Raw genomic sequence first — 15,412 nt, 5'->3', positions numbered from 1 at the left:
CCCAAGATGGTGACCAACACACTACCATACAAACCACAGCTAAAGCAATTCAACTCATGGAAAAGTGGCTGTTTCAGTGCTCTTGGCAAACTGTTTTCATTATCATCAGTCTGTTCCTAAGGCTGTGACTATTGAACCATAGGAAGTTGAAGCCCTCAAGTTAAAAAAAATTGACAAAGCAAAATTACCCTCAACCAATACATGGACTGGATCCATGATGCAGGCAATTCCTTACACAAAATTATCACATGAACTTTTCTGAAGCACCAATAATTACTTTCAAGATATAGTTAGATAGTCCTACTTTATAAACAGAGCTTAGACTCTGCATCATTCCAGACTTCTAAAGGAATTTTAACCACCTGAAGCCAAGGGCAAGTTATACATTTAGTGTTTACGTTTTTTTTCTCCCACCCCTCTATAACCTTATTTCTTCCACCAAGGAAAGAAAAAAAAACAAAAACCCACCAACCACCCAAACCTACTCACTTAAATCGGGGTCCAATTGCTGCCACATGCCGATTCAAACTGCCCTTTGCCCCTCCAATGTTCAATGAAAGAGACCTCTGGAGCAGGCTGGAGAAGATCTCTATTTGGTCAGAACTGCAGTATTTGGCTATTTCAAATCTCTGCACCAAAAACTGAGACAGACAGACATGTCATGCTTCCTTTGTTCTTTTTAATCTAAAAAAAAAAATCCAGTCTTTTCTGTTTCAGATACCTTTCTCCCCCTCAATTATTATGCTCATCTAAAGAGTGTGTCTCCTGGCTTTGAGGCAGAAAGACTACCACCATGAACCTACTTCCTTCCTGAATCATGCAAACAAACAGTGCAAGGGAGCTTAATTACAGCATCACTGCCACACTCCCATACATATGATGTTGAGAAGAAATACACACCTCTATCCAGATGTAATGTGGAGTCACCTCTGGTGGACAAGGCCTTGGCTGGCTCTCTTCTGAGGCTGCTAATGGATCTGCTTCTTTTTGCTCAGCAGAAAACAGGCCAACCTTCTGCTCCACTGTCATCTGCCAGGCTCCTGCCATTTCCCGCATGAACTGCAAAAAAGAAGGTAACAGTTTCTGGTTTCAAGAGCATCTCAAATGGAAAGCACAGTCTCTCCATAGCACATGTAAGAATCTGATATATCAATTAAAATTCACTGCAAGGTTAAGAGAGAGGCAGATACATGTCTATACATCACATCTGGAAAAAAAAATTGTTTCTTTCACATCCTAGAAGTATGAAGGGAAGGAAAGACTTCCCTAGAAGTTCAGCTAGCAACAGGAAGATTAGAGGCCACAGCAGACAAGTGCTGTGTTTTGTGGAGGCGACTGAACTGTTAGATCAGCTGGTGCCATCCATCCTCCTGCTCTGCTAAAGGATACTGCCTCCAACTTCAGGACGGCAGACACAAGCCTGTGCCAGGCTCCCAGGTACTGCAGGATGCAGTTTGGACCATGAGCACACACGGATGATGAAGTGGACAACATAAAGATTGCAAATAATTCACTTTTGCTGAACCTCTCTAGGGAGCAGCATCCTCTGATAGAAAGGAGGCCTAGCAATCAAGGGTGCTTATCTGATCTCCTCAAAAAGATACAAAGATATTCCCCAGAAGCCTAAGAGAAAAAATCCTGATGCTTACAAAGTAAAATACCAAAATGTGCATGCCAACTGACTTAAGAAAATTCACATAATTCACACTGATGATTATCACCAGCAAGTGAAACAGTGCTAACTGAAGCAATTACCAGAGGCAGCTTTCTCAGCTCTGTGTGGGCTCTCACTACACCATGCTGGGTTGCTTTATCACTATTAGATTCATCCTTATCGCACAAAATACAGCTGGGTCCAGCCTGTCACAGGATTAGCACACTTGCAAGCCTATTTTTTTTATGCAAGGTTGCAATGCCAGGCTCTGACTGATGAGCAGGGACATTGATTTCTGCTTGGTTTAAAACACCATTCTAGAAATTGTGGTAGTTTAGAACCTGATTCATGAGCAGCTCAGGCACCTCAGCAGCAAAGTAAATTGTACAGCTGAGATCCTAACAAATTTCTTTTGCTATATTATTCCTGTTGCTGAGAAAGATCCGTTTCCCACAGTCTACCTTGTGAGGGGTCTCAGACTTCCAACGATACATAAACAAAGATTTCCTGACATGCTAAAATGATTAACAATGCATTTAACATCCTTACTTGGACACAGATTCACAATAGCTGTGAATCTCTCAAAATCTGCTCTCTTCCCCGCCTTGCAGGGGCAGCAAAAGAGTTGTTAAATAGCTTCCTACCGGCACTTCTATTCCATTCTTGGCAGCAAGCAGCCACTCCCAGCAAGCAATTGCTGTTTCCATGCCATGTTCATTGAACATTCGCAGGGGTCCCCAACAGAGATGATGAAGGAGCTGGGGATCACAGTCTGAAAACAAAATTCACTGACAGAATAAATAATTTGCTTTCCACATCAGCATGAAACTGGTGTGCACAGTACTTAATAATCAATTCCTAATAAATAGCTTCTAGCTCAAGAAGGCCTTTCCGCAGTTTAAGTCTAATTGAAAAACCTCAAAACATAGTTCTTCTTCAACTGATGCATACTGGGTTTGTATATGGATGTTTTTTTTTAGTTTGTAACCCTTGGCATTCACAGCCAGAAGGCAGAACCCCATTTGTTTTTCATTACCTTTGCTGGTTATTAGCAGGGCTGTCAACTTAAACATGGCCTGAGTGTAGAATTCAGTGTGGCCTGATTCAAGAGCATCATTCAGCTCTTTGACCATCAGTTTATTCAGGTCAGATGTTCGTCCTGTAGCATTTGAGAACTGAATCATTCCAGAAACCTGTAAAATACAATAGGTTTTTCTGTTTTTCTATTGAAAACAATATTTTTAGGAATCCAGTTTGGTACTGGTCACGTGCCGAATAAAGAATTCCACAAACAGAGATATCTTTTGTCATCACTGTCATTACTTTGCTAAATCTTTGTTTGTTTGTTTGTTTGTTTGTTTGTTTTTTCAATCTGTAAGCTTTCTGCAAGACCAACAAGTAAAATGATCTGTTTAATAACCTAGGAATACTATATCCATTATCTTGAAGGCACGTAACTTTCCAGTCTCTGCTTAAAATAACACAGAACCATAGAACAGCTGAGGCTGGAAGGTGCACCATCCCCTGAAGAGACAAGCCAGAGCTTGCGGACGCTCCACACTCGTGAGGAATCCTGTACTCACCTCCCCCGCATAGCGGTTGCGCAAGTTAAGAGAAGCCATGAAGTTGGAGTAGTCCTTCTTCACACAAGTTGGTCTTTCAGTTAGCTGGGTTGCCTATGACCAGACAACATATAGTTGTTTATAGCATTTATATCCAACTACTTGTCTTTTTTTCTATTTATATATGTACATATGTTTTCAGTTTTCTTGATGCTGATGAACAGAATAGTATCATGACAATTAGGTATAACAATAACCAAACTGACAAAAATGAAATAAGGAACATGTACATTAACTCCATGTAATTCCAGTTTGAAATATATATGTATTAGTATATACTTTTTGATAAACCAATTCTAAAAGGCATAAAAAGAGTAGACACTCTGGGACTGCCGCTCCTTTTTCATGGTAAAGAAGAAGACATAAGAGTAGACATGATCCTGGTTCTGCCCTCTCCATGCAACAGCTTCTTGGACTGACAGTAACGCAGAGAGAGAATTTTGCTCCTGTCTTTAAAAGTACACTAGCAATCCATGCTTCCCTTTGCAGAAGCATTAAGGAACTTGTGACTCAGAGGTTTCTACTCAAAAACAAACAAAAAAGAATTATTCTTTATACTGTAGAATGATTTTTTTTATATTGAGGTTTGAATACTAAAGTAACAAGGCCAGGAAAAACACCAAAAATTCCACACTCCTGCAATGCTTTGCTTCAGTACTGCTAATGGCTAGCTTGGCTAGAAGTTTATCCCTTGCATATCCAGCAAGGGATAAACTTTTGAGAACTATTTTTATTACATGTCTTAGATACAAAGACTTAGATATGGACTCCTGAGTCTGGAGCCTGGAAGGATGTCTGTAACAGAGAACCAAAAGAAAATCCTGCTAAAGCTGGGTGTGGAGGCAGTTCCAGAGCAGCTCCTAGGAAACAAGTTGATAATACAATGGATTCTACTGGATTTCTCCAGAAGATCAGAAATTAAAACCACAAGTGAGAAAAAATGAACTCTAAAAAACTGCATGTAAGTGCATGAAACGTTCAATGCAAAAGCATGTTTGGAGTGAACCTGTGTAAAACTCAGGTGTCATCTGACACTAGATGCTTCTAGAAATCAACTCAATTCTGTCTTACAAAAAGATGCTACTTTCAAAGCATTAAAAATTATCTATAGAAAACTCAAATGGTATTAGATAGTTTTATTCTCTTGCCTCGTTACAATCTTAATTTTCAACATTTTACAGAACCCCATGATTGTTTTCAACTTTTTTCTTATTTCATTTTTATCGGTCTGGGTAGTGGTATACCTAATAGACATAATACTATTCTGATTTTGATCTCTTAATTTGAGATGGAAAGAAATAAAGTATCTTTCTGAGTAATGTTCAAGTACTATGACAGAGGCAATTTAGAAAATGTGTATTATGTGGCTACACTGAATGTTATAAAATTAACATAATTTCTACATAGCTGCACAAAAAAAAACCAACCAGACAAGAATTGTGCCCAATACTCACGCCCAGAGTAGTGTTCTGTCTGTTGTAGCCTGCAAAGTGCAAAACGCTTTCTGTAGCCATCGCCAGTCCTGTGTGCTGGGACAAACCTGATACCCAGTTCTGGTGTTTGTTTAGGTACTCCTGACAAACAAACAAACAAAACAAACACCAAAAAAAAAGGGTTTGTTGGAAAACCACTGTGTTTTTCAAAACCAGGCAGCTCATAAGCAACAGCTGCATCACTGCAAACTACCTGAAAATTTGATTACACACGTGCCTGACCATAAGCAGGCTGTCTCTACTCCCTTTTAGGCACTGCTCCCCTGGCAATAACAAACTCTCAATGTCCTCCTAAATATGTAAGACTCATTCAATTTTGTAAAAGGATAACGTGATCAAGACAAATACTTGAAGGCTGAGGTGCTCTTTCAAAAGCATCACCTTTCACAAAAAGAACCTTATGAAACGAAACGCTTTGGACTCCACGGAAGAAGGCAATATCAACAGTTATCCTTTTATGTAAGGATAGAATTCCTCAAGGTTTCTTTTGAGGGAAGTAAATATAAACTTCAGGTAGAGGTTGAGTGACCAAGGTCTTGCACCACCCCAAAAATCCAAGTTAGGCACCTCTAGACAGACTACTACTCTAACCTGAACTACATGGTTTCTTCAGGTACTCACCAAGGATTAACGAAGACCTGCATTTCACTATAGTGAGACCTTTTGTTTACATAAAAGGTATTTATTTTATTAGTACCTCAAATAGTCTTTTCTAATCTTTGCTTGTGGTTTTGTGACAGCTTTCTACTGAACTCTGACACACGTGAGCATTTCCTACACACATGCTCAATTAACATCTGTAGTTTACAGTGCTGTCATACCTCAGCAGTGTTTTCCCATATTTTAAAAAAAAAAAAGTAAAAAAAAAATCCTCCTAAGAAAGGAACTAGGATGAAGTTTTATGTCCTAGTCACATACTTCTGTTCAGCTGATATTTTCAAACTTTGCTAGACAGAGCTTTCAGTTACATGAAATTCTGACTTCTGAAATAAATCCCAGATGGAAATAATAGTTTGATAAACAGCTGATCAGGATGCACAGGTGAGGACTACATCAAAAGTCACATGAAATAAAAAATTCCATTATTCTCTGCCAAAGCTATAAAGGAAATCCTAGGCCAACAGAAAAGTTTAAAATTATGCTTGGATAGCCTGGAGAGAAAAAAAAAAAAAAAAACACAAAACAGAACACCAGATAATTTAATTCTCATTTTGAAAATCTGCAAAGATCAAATTCTTTCACAGAAGCAGGCTCATTACCTGTAGATGAGATTTAGTAACTGACGGAGCCCATTTCATTGCTTCTTGCAGAATCATCCCACAGCGTGCTGCAAAATCCTTGACTATACTCTGGAATTAGAAACATCAATATAATCAGTAAAATACAGAACATTTAAGAAGAGGCACTGGTTTCAACAGTGTAATGAGTAACATGGAGAGTAAGGCAGGTTGCAGCAACGTGATACAGTTATAATTTTCTGTAACAATGAAATGTATCCTTGGTAAGCAAAAAAGTGAAGTGAAATAATAAGATTGAGAAAAATGTAAATATCCAGAGTCATATTGTATTAGAAAACCTTACCTATGGAAGTATTTCTTAAAAAAGGACCATTTAGAGTAGCTCACTGATTTATCTCCTTAGCATAAAAAAGGCCAGTCAGTATTCTGTTGTTTGGTAAGTCAAGGAGGACTGCCTACCTCTCTGGCTTCATGTGTGTCAGGGACGGTTATTCTGTACGGAGCATCAGGAATGTCATAGTATGGTTGGTCCTTGTGAATGTCCTGAACAAAAAAATTATGCATTCTCAAGAACATAAAGTTCATCATCACTCAACTTTAACACAAGTAGCACTCTCCTCAGAAAGTCCGATTTATAAGACTTTTGCTAATATTTGCTCTCAAAGTCAACCTGAACAGCTCTAATAAATGGTTTTTTATTCAAGTTTGGGTTTCAGTATAAATAATTTTTAAAATCCAAAGCCCTCTCCTCAACCTTCAGTACAGTAATAAAACTCTGTAAGGCACTCTCATCTTAAAAAATATGAACATGTAATAAATCCAAAGAATATGGGGACACATATACAGACTAGAAACAAAATTACAACCATAATGCATAAAAAGCACATAAACAAACAAAAAGCCAGAAAAGATTTATTTAAAATGAGACAGTTCAACAGTTACAACCCATATCTGGTAATTCTGCATTTTACTCTTGATGCTAAATTTGACTTTCTGAAACCGCATTTGGCAACAAATTTCTGGTACTAGCTTCACCACTTATGAAACAGGGATGCAAGTGCACACATTTCACAGAAATTAAGATTTTATCAATCTTAGTGATGAAAACACAACCAAATTAAGAACTCAGTAAGTATCAAATGCAAAACAAAGCAAAAAAAAAAAATCAATTCTACAAAGGAAAAAGAAAAATGGAAATGTACAAACACCTTATTTCCCAGATAGCATTACTAAAAAAGGAACTTACTGCACTGAGAGACAGTGACAGTGTCTGCAGAATATCTAGCATGGTCTTCAGCACAGTTCCACTCCACAGCAAGTGAGGAAATCTAGAGCAAGACAGGATTCAGAAACAAAATAACAATGGAGAGTAGAGGAAGGAAATTATTTTATCAAGAAATGGAGCTGCTCAAAGAGCTATCTATATACATCACTAGACAAGCTCATATTCAACAGAAGTCACAAAGCTTGCCATGGCTCACAGCAGCCTAACTCAACACAGTCAAAAGCTCTCTATGGGCAAGCTAAGCAGAGACTGCATTTGCTTCATGGGCACTTTGCTTTGTCTGCCACAGGAATGCAACGCAGACACAGACATTTTAAGCAAGAGTTTCAGAACATCAGGTTAAAAATACTATTGAATGTTGTTTTTTAAGATGTTTCAACAGAAGTACCAGCCAAGAAACCCACTGGACCATTGTCATCAATTACATAAATAATCACTAAGCCGTCAATATGAGAAGAGAATAGGAAAATGAAATCTATACTCACTTGTCTACCAGACCAGATAAATATTTGTCTGCAACTCTCCTGATCCTCTTGTGAATGTGGTTAAAATTCACCAGCAAGAACTGAGCATGTCTCTCCAGCTCTTCTTCGTTCTCCTTAGTTTTAGGCTGAAAAGTACGCCAAAGAGAAGTATGAAGCTCTTAAGGAAAAAGACAAGCACACTTTCATAAACTGAGAACATTTATACAAATTTGAAATTTGATTTTCCATGTAACCTACTTTGTCAGCCATCATTGTCAGGAAAGCTTCAAACACCTTATCAGCAACAGCTATCACACACTGCATCATGCCTGAGGAATTGAGAGAAGTGACAAGTTTGATTATCAGAATTATGTTAGCTTTAAAAAAAATCATACTTAACAGGAAAAAAGCGTCTGTTTTCTCAGCCAGCACTGAACCAAGCTGTTTCAAAACAAAACCAGCACTCTTGACAATGATAAAGCAACAGCAATCTAGTGAATGTGATTAATTTTGTTATACAGTTGCTTGATTTGTTTTAGTTTTGCATGCCTGGAGGTAACTTCCTAGTATCTCAAGTTGCAAGACATCCTAGACAGATAATCTTACCAGATTTGTCTTTTTGAATCGCTTTATCCTCAAAATAGCAAAACATGACTTGGAAGCGATCTTGGTCAGTTGAACGCAGCACCCTAGGAAAAGAAGTTTTGTGGGTTGGGTTGCTCTGGGGTTTTGTGTTGGGTTGTGTTGTGGGTGTTTTTTGCTTTGTTGGTTCTTCTTTTTTTCTTTTAAACACCTTCAGCATAAATCTACATACTTTAATGTCACAGTACACACCACATACAGATAGTAATTGTTCATTTCATGATAATTTTAAGTCTCGTGTAATATATTGATATTTGTTTCTACATTCAACTAACAGGGCTGAGACCTTAAAATGCTTGTTTGCCACAAAGAATAACTTCCACACCTCAAGAGTGGGAATCATGATGATGCACTTACACAATCACCACAAACATACAGACATGGTACAAACTGGCATTTTACAGGCTTTGCATTGGTTGAATCTGCATGTGATGGAAATATAACTTATTTTAAAATTGTTTCTAAAATACAACCAAGATGTTTCTGGAAGTGGTTGTCCCCATTGTCCATTATTGTCAAAGTAAAAATGTGATGGAGAATTTTTTTCCTACTTTTCTCACTGCTAGACCTTCATCTCAGCTTTCAGCTACACACTTCTTTGAATAGCAGTAATAAATATGCTTTTAAAGTAATAAAAAAATTGTGAATTCAGTATGTTTGATTAGTACAACCTAATACACATTACTGAAGGAAAAAGGTACACACAATTTTCTCTGTTCCTAATTACACTGACCTCACAGAACAGGTAAGTGTCTACTCAGAGGTGCAAGCACAAGACTCAGTGCTTGCACCTCTGTAGGTGGATGATGTGGAGGATACATTATGCTTGCAAGACGTTCCTTTGAAGAACCTTTTGTCCATCTTCTCTTAGTTCTTATACAGAGGAGATGCCGTTTTTCACTCCACTGTATTATTCAATCCTTTTTATCTATCCTAAGGGTATTTTTGCACAGATGAATCCCCAATCTCAGAATCCTCAACAGAGCTAATGTAACTCAAAATTCTGATTCTCACTTATCTTAGTGGCTGGCAATTCTGACTGCAACACACACAAATTCATCAGTGAAAAAAGTATGTATATATACCTCATATACTCAAGGCGGTAAACAGAAAGGAGATAGGTAGACATGGCAAAATCCAATTTATTGATCAACGCTGACACTTCTGGAGGAGGATCCAAGAGATTTATTATGGTACTCCGCAATTCGTTTAATTCAGCCTAGAGACAAATACATGAAGTTATCTGAAGAGGGAGTACTAGATTTGTTTGTGTTCTGAAAAAGTCTGCTTTCAGCTACTCCTCTTCTTCCTTTTTAACCTTCACAAGCAATATGCCAGGATGCCTCTGTCTGCAGACTAAAACCAACCTGCTCTTTCTTTGCAAGTCACTTTTCTTCAAATACAGAATTAAACAGCATTAAATACTGGAGTCAAGCTCCCTGCTAAGTAACTGGTGCAACTGCATGGAAACTAGCAACGAAGAAATACAATTCCCACACTAAAAGCATGTATTTTTGATCAATAACAACCTTGTTCAATTTCTTAAACTTCATTGATCTGTTGTGCCATTCTTTGATGTCCCAGAACTAAATATCTAGGTGCAATGCAGATTTCTTTATTATTTGGGAACCAAAGAGATTTCATAACCTGCAACTTTTCAATCCACTTTACATTGCAACCACAGTAAAAATCCATCCTGCATGCACTAGGGACAAAGATGTAAACCAGTACCAAGCCAGAGATAAAAAGGGAAAAAACTCACTTAACATTTCTTGAACATATCTTTGGAAGACTGTATGTGTTGTTTCTTTCCAAAGGTTGTTGGTTTGGTTTGGTTTATTTTTTTTCAAACAGTGCAAGTTTTGTTTGTCTGATAAAAAAATGGGTGAAAAACTATTAAAAGGCTTTCATCTGCACAGAGACTTGATTTCTACACCTAATCAAAATAGTGTAGCTACCTCCCTAAATACTTATAGTGACACTCACTAAAACTAAACCCAAGTCATTTCCGTACACTGTTGTCTTAAGAGTAGTGCTTTCAACAATAAAAGGGAAGACAAACGGGTACCGTGCTATTTCAATAAATCATGGTTACTATATAACTCAGCACTGACAGACATTATGGAATGAGATATTAAATTAATAATTTAGAATAAATGAATTCTTACAGAAGTCACGGTATCGTTCTTCATGGCAGAATTGTACTGAAGAACTGATCGCAGTGGTTCTTTGCTGGGAAATGTGAGTAAAGGAGACTTGGTTGCAATTTCACATACACCCTCATACCATTCCTCTGGCCAGAGACCTGGAGCACAAACATAAAGAGGAAGGTAAGGTGGGGGAGAAAAATGGCATTATGGCTCACAAAGTTAACTGGCACTATCAAGCTTTGGAAAATTTGCCCTAGGAAGTAGTACATGTGCTTAAGTACCAACACTCAACACACGCGATTCGTGTTTCAAACACAGTAAATATGCTCAGGTAATTCCAAGTGATATTTCTCAATGGGTAAGAAGTTTCTTTTACTATTGTACCTCATGTGTCTGATCTTACATTTCAGGCACTTAGCTATAAAAACTCATACTTAACCAAGGCTAACTGCTGTGCTAGCTTAGAAAAAGAAAACCCAACTACAAGAACAAGTTGCTCTTTGCTCAATCTCATAGTCAAACAGATCAAAGATGTGAAGAATCCTACCTACCAGAGAACTGTTATGTCTTTATGCCTCTAATTTTTCTTCAGCCTGCTGTGAACAGTTTGCAGTTACACTTAGATTCATCAAGAGTTTAAATGTGTGCAGCAACTTTGCTCTCTTAGAATTTGCAGTACCTGATCCTTCCACAGCAAATCCCATCAGCACTGAATACAACCAGAAGTCACGGAACAGCTTTTGCAGCCTGGGCTTGGCCTCCTTGATGGGTGGCAAGCGTCTAGTGAGCTACCAAAGAAATAAAAATTAACATCCGAAATTAGTGGGAAGTTAAATAACTTAATTCCATGCTAAGGAAACAATTTGTGTACGTACCTTCTTTACTATGATTTACAAAGGTAGTTTTTTTTGTCACCTATGAAAACTAGTATACATGACTATTGTTATATTGAAGAAAATCAAAACTTGTTAGAATATCTGAAATGCTAACAGTTGAGATGCCCATAGTAAGAATTTCCTTTGTTTTACAGAGGAATTATAGCACACTGATATAGTAACCTCTGAAGAGAGTACGTAATATAAGTAAACTATCAACTGCAGAGAGGAAGAGACCACATGGTCCTTTAAACTGTGTTGAAGACAATGCCATGCAGCTTTGCTTCAGTGCAAAGGAACTCAAAACCAAATAAATATTAGTCAAGCATATTTCTGGTTGCTATTGTTTATTGGCCTTGTGGAAATACATTGAGGCACCAATTGGGGGATCTTTCATTGTTTGCACCCACGCACACAATGACATCAGTTCTGGAGAATTTACTGTCTAAACAAGCAAGTAAAAGGGCATTACTTTAAACACATTTATTAAAATTCTTTGAAACTTTTTGCACAAACAGCTGCTACCACTAGAGGAGCACAGTTTATACTCCCAGCCAACATGATATGTGATTTTAGACAACTTTATATAACAAAGCTCATCATGTGTTATCCTAAAAAGTGTTAGAGGCACAGGCAGTATTTAAAAAGTGAAAGAAATGGCCCAGTAGACCATGAGCTTTATTCAACATGAGTGGCTATTATTACTGTATACTTTAAGAAAAACTTAGATTCTAATCTGGCTTCAGGCCTTCTCTAACTGTACAATAATTCCCTTGAGGCATGAAAGCCAGCTGTATTTCAGTGAAACACTATATAAAGTAAATTTTGGATATATTTGTAAATTATGAGGAAGACCTATCATTAAAAAACACAACAGAAAAAAAACCTATTACAGCAAAATTAATCTGAGTTTAAGATGGTGAGTGGCACTAAGGAAAAATGTTGCTTGTGCAACACAAATGTTTGCACCAATGTAACACTGGCTGAAGAAGCCCGACCACTGCAACCACAGCAGCCCCCAACCACAGCTACAGCAAGACGTCCCCCATTTCAGCACAAAATACCAGTGGCGTGGCCTTCACTAGTCATTAACAGTCAAGTTTATGTGCATGCTTGACTTTGAAACTTTACATACACATCAATTTTTGCTCAAAGATCTTCCTCAAAAGGGAGTGAGTACCTTCAAAGCCATAAAAGTAGTCCAACAAACAACATACAATTCAGCAGAGGTCACTAGGCAAGGGAGGGATTTTGGCTGACGAAGTAAGTTTAGCAGTGTTTGGTTTAGAGAATGTTTACTTTGGGAGACACACAAAAACCTAGCGTCAAAGTTCAGATTTAAACTCTGCCATTCCCTTTACTTGAGCTATTCAACACATCCTTTCTGTACAGTGGCTTAAAGGTAAGCTTCATTTACATCTTGTGTTATTTTGGGTAGATCTGATCACATGCATATTGCAGAGCAGGGGAATGTTTTGGCTGTGTAAGTGCAGCTAAGCAATAACTGGAGGCTGGTGAAGATGAGAATGTAAAGTTGGGAACTACAGACAACAAATTCTTCTATGCCAAAAGCAGAAAACATTTATCAATGGACAGAGTATCTCAGCCCTAAGGGCTGACTTCTGGGGGCGGGGAAAAAAGGTCATGAATTTATGAAGAAACAATTAAGAAAAAGACTGACTCGAATCCTGCAGTCACAATGTAAAAAGCACTTAAAAAGCAGCTTCTGTGAATCCTTCCTTGTTGCAAAAGAACCTTTTTTTTTTTGTGTGTATGATAAATGAAATACATGAAATGCTTTTAGGATTTCAGGCTAATTAGATTAACAGACGATTCTGAAACTTAAGCTGTTGGTTCAGTTACTTCAGTCCTGCTACACTGTTTGAAAATATTTTCCTTTAAGCACTGGATTTACTCACAGACACACAGGTATGTTTATCTATGTATTTTACTTCTACAGAACAGCTCTTTAGACTATTTGCTAATTTAAAAAACATTCTATACAATACCACAGTAAGATTTTTGTTTTAACAGTGCAGTCCCATTATGGCATTTAACGCAAATTAGTATCTTTCTTCAGGTTTGTTGCTCAATCCCTACATCTTTATTCCATCAAATTTCAGCTTTGCTCTTCCAAAAATACTCCCATAAAACTCTCTTTTTTGTTGTTGTAGCTACAGAATGTCTGTTTTTCAAATTCTTCAGTATATCTCAGCCTTCTGGTATGCTCTTTTAGTGGATGCCTAGTCCCTCCTAACAAGCTCAAATATTCAATCTTATCTTCACATCATATTTTTAACATACACGAGGAATACAGTTAAACACATTTGAAGTGTTACAGTTTTTTAGCTAAAGAGTCCTGCACATTTCAGGTAATGAGTTTGTTACTGCTGAAATATGCCAATAATGACAACTTCTACAGAGGATAAACCAATTTTTGGCAGGCTGGAGGGCTTATGTAAGCAAAACTGATTACCAGTAAAACAGATTTAGCTGTCAAATTAAGCTTTGTTCTGATTAAAAAAAAAAAAAAAAAAAAAGCTGTCAATAAGGTAACTACAGACCTGCTGTGACAGAACTCAGCATGGACCTAAAATAAATTCAGTTACCCTATACTCTCTGAACTGTGTTATGTTGTCTTCCAGGTTTTGACCTGTCAAAATGAAGTTTCTATTTCACTTGCTTGCCCTTGCTGTCATCATAAACTCCACACTTTGTGGAGTCAAGGACTTCACTGAGCATTTTGAAAGCCTTAAAGATGCACAGCCACATGAAAATGGGACCTATGATATGCCAAACTTGCCCCCGGAGTTCCACAGAGAAAACACTATCACTAATGACTTGATTGCTGAAGAGGAGGAGGAAGAGGACTATCTAGATCTTGAGAGGATACTGGGAGAAGATGACTACAGTGACATTATTGATGCTGGGCCATACATGGTTTCTGAAATTCAGCAAGGAAATATTCTTGAACTATTCCAAGGCAAAACCAGAATCCAGCGCCTCAATATCCTCAACGCAAACTTTGGCTTTGACCTTTACCGCAGCGTGGCAGACAAGACCAACTCTTCAGATAACATTCTCATGGCTCCTGTTGGCATCTCCACTGCAATGGCTATGATCTCTCTGGGTCTGAAGGGTCAAAATCCGCAGGAAGTATTGTCTGTTCTTGGCTTTCAAGAATTCATTAACGCCAGCACTAAATATGAGCTCATGACTGTTCACAATCTCTTTCGCAAACTCACTCATCGGCTATTCAGGCGCAATTTTGGCTACACACTGAGGTCTGTCAATGACCTTTACATTCAGAAGGACTTTTCTATTCTGAATGATTTCAGAAACAATATGAAAACATACTACTTTGCTGATGCCCAACCAGCTGATTTTTCGGATCCTAACTTCATTACTAAAACCAATGAACGCATCCTGAAGCTCACCAAAGGATTAATAAAGGAAGCTCTTGTGAATGTAAACCCTACAACACTGATGATGATTCTTAATTGTCTTTACTTTAAAGGTAAGAATCTGTTATTTCCATCCTAGCAATTCATTTTCTCAGTTTGCAATTCACTGTAGACTTCATTAGAAATCCCAGACTGAACTTAAATCTGGTCTACAGTTCAAAGAAGCCTATTGACTCACTCATTAAGAAAAGTCTCTATTCTTAGCCCATTTTTGCATGTTTCTGTAGCACACTGATGTTCCCTTCATGTCCTGAATCTAGTGGGTATTGTACACATACAGAAAATGCTTATTACATCCAAAATCTTATTGTCTGCAACTGAGACTAAAAAACATGTGAATGCAAAATAACCTCAGAAAGCATAAGCTTTGTAGGAGTCTCAGATGGTAACGTATTAATTCATGTGTTATTAGTCAAATTCAGTCTTGCTTCAAATAGTTGACTCCACTGAAATGGTACAGGCTGATATCAGGTCAAACACTTAACATTTCTCAAGTATTCACAATTGATTGGAACGACTATAAAG

The 15,412-nt window shown here is 37.7% G+C and overlaps 2 protein-coding genes across 2 annotated transcripts in view; one reads left to right on the top strand and one right to left on the bottom strand.

The window, feature by feature from the left end:
• The window catches only part of PI4KA (phosphatidylinositol 4-kinase, catalytic, alpha), a 59,141-nt gene that overhangs the window by 15,452 nt on the left and 28,277 nt on the right, over positions 1 to 15,412 (bottom strand). The window contains exons 20-34 of the mRNA XM_008950058.1: positions 11,228 to 11,336; positions 10,567 to 10,703; positions 9,484 to 9,617; positions 8,363 to 8,445; positions 8,015 to 8,085; positions 7,778 to 7,902; positions 7,254 to 7,335; positions 6,467 to 6,550; positions 6,029 to 6,118; positions 4,731 to 4,850; positions 3,238 to 3,330; positions 2,691 to 2,847; positions 2,299 to 2,426; positions 901 to 1,059; positions 490 to 641 (exon numbers count right to left, since the gene is read on the bottom strand). Of these exons, the coding sequence (XP_008948306.1) occupies positions 490 to 641; positions 901 to 1,059; positions 2,299 to 2,426; positions 2,691 to 2,847; positions 3,238 to 3,330; positions 4,731 to 4,850; positions 6,029 to 6,118; positions 6,467 to 6,550; positions 7,254 to 7,335; positions 7,778 to 7,902; positions 8,015 to 8,085; positions 8,363 to 8,445; positions 9,484 to 9,617; positions 10,567 to 10,703; positions 11,228 to 11,336 (1,724 nt within the window). The remainder of the gene's footprint in view (positions 1 to 489; positions 642 to 900; positions 1,060 to 2,298; positions 2,427 to 2,690; positions 2,848 to 3,237; positions 3,331 to 4,730; positions 4,851 to 6,028; positions 6,119 to 6,466; positions 6,551 to 7,253; positions 7,336 to 7,777; positions 7,903 to 8,014; positions 8,086 to 8,362; positions 8,446 to 9,483; positions 9,618 to 10,566; positions 10,704 to 11,227; positions 11,337 to 15,412) is intronic.
• Positions 12,783 to 15,412, top strand: part of SERPIND1 (serpin peptidase inhibitor, clade D (heparin cofactor), member 1) — a 7,788-nt gene continuing 5,158 nt past the window's right edge. The window contains exons 1-2 of the mRNA XM_008950057.1: positions 12,783 to 12,825; positions 14,069 to 14,940. Coding sequence (XP_008948305.1) covers positions 14,085 to 14,940 — 856 coding nt within the window. The 5' untranslated portion in view covers positions 12,783 to 12,825; positions 14,069 to 14,084. The remainder of the gene's footprint in view (positions 12,826 to 14,068; positions 14,941 to 15,412) is intronic.

The sequence above is a fragment of the Merops nubicus genome, unplaced genomic scaffold (genome assembly GCF_000691845.1).
Source record: "Merops nubicus isolate BGI_N331 unplaced genomic scaffold, ASM69184v1 scaffold29731, whole genome shotgun sequence".
NCBI lineage: Eukaryota > Metazoa > Chordata > Aves > Coraciiformes > Meropidae > Merops > Merops nubicus.
This window is presented reverse-complemented; position numbering and strand designations above follow the sequence as displayed.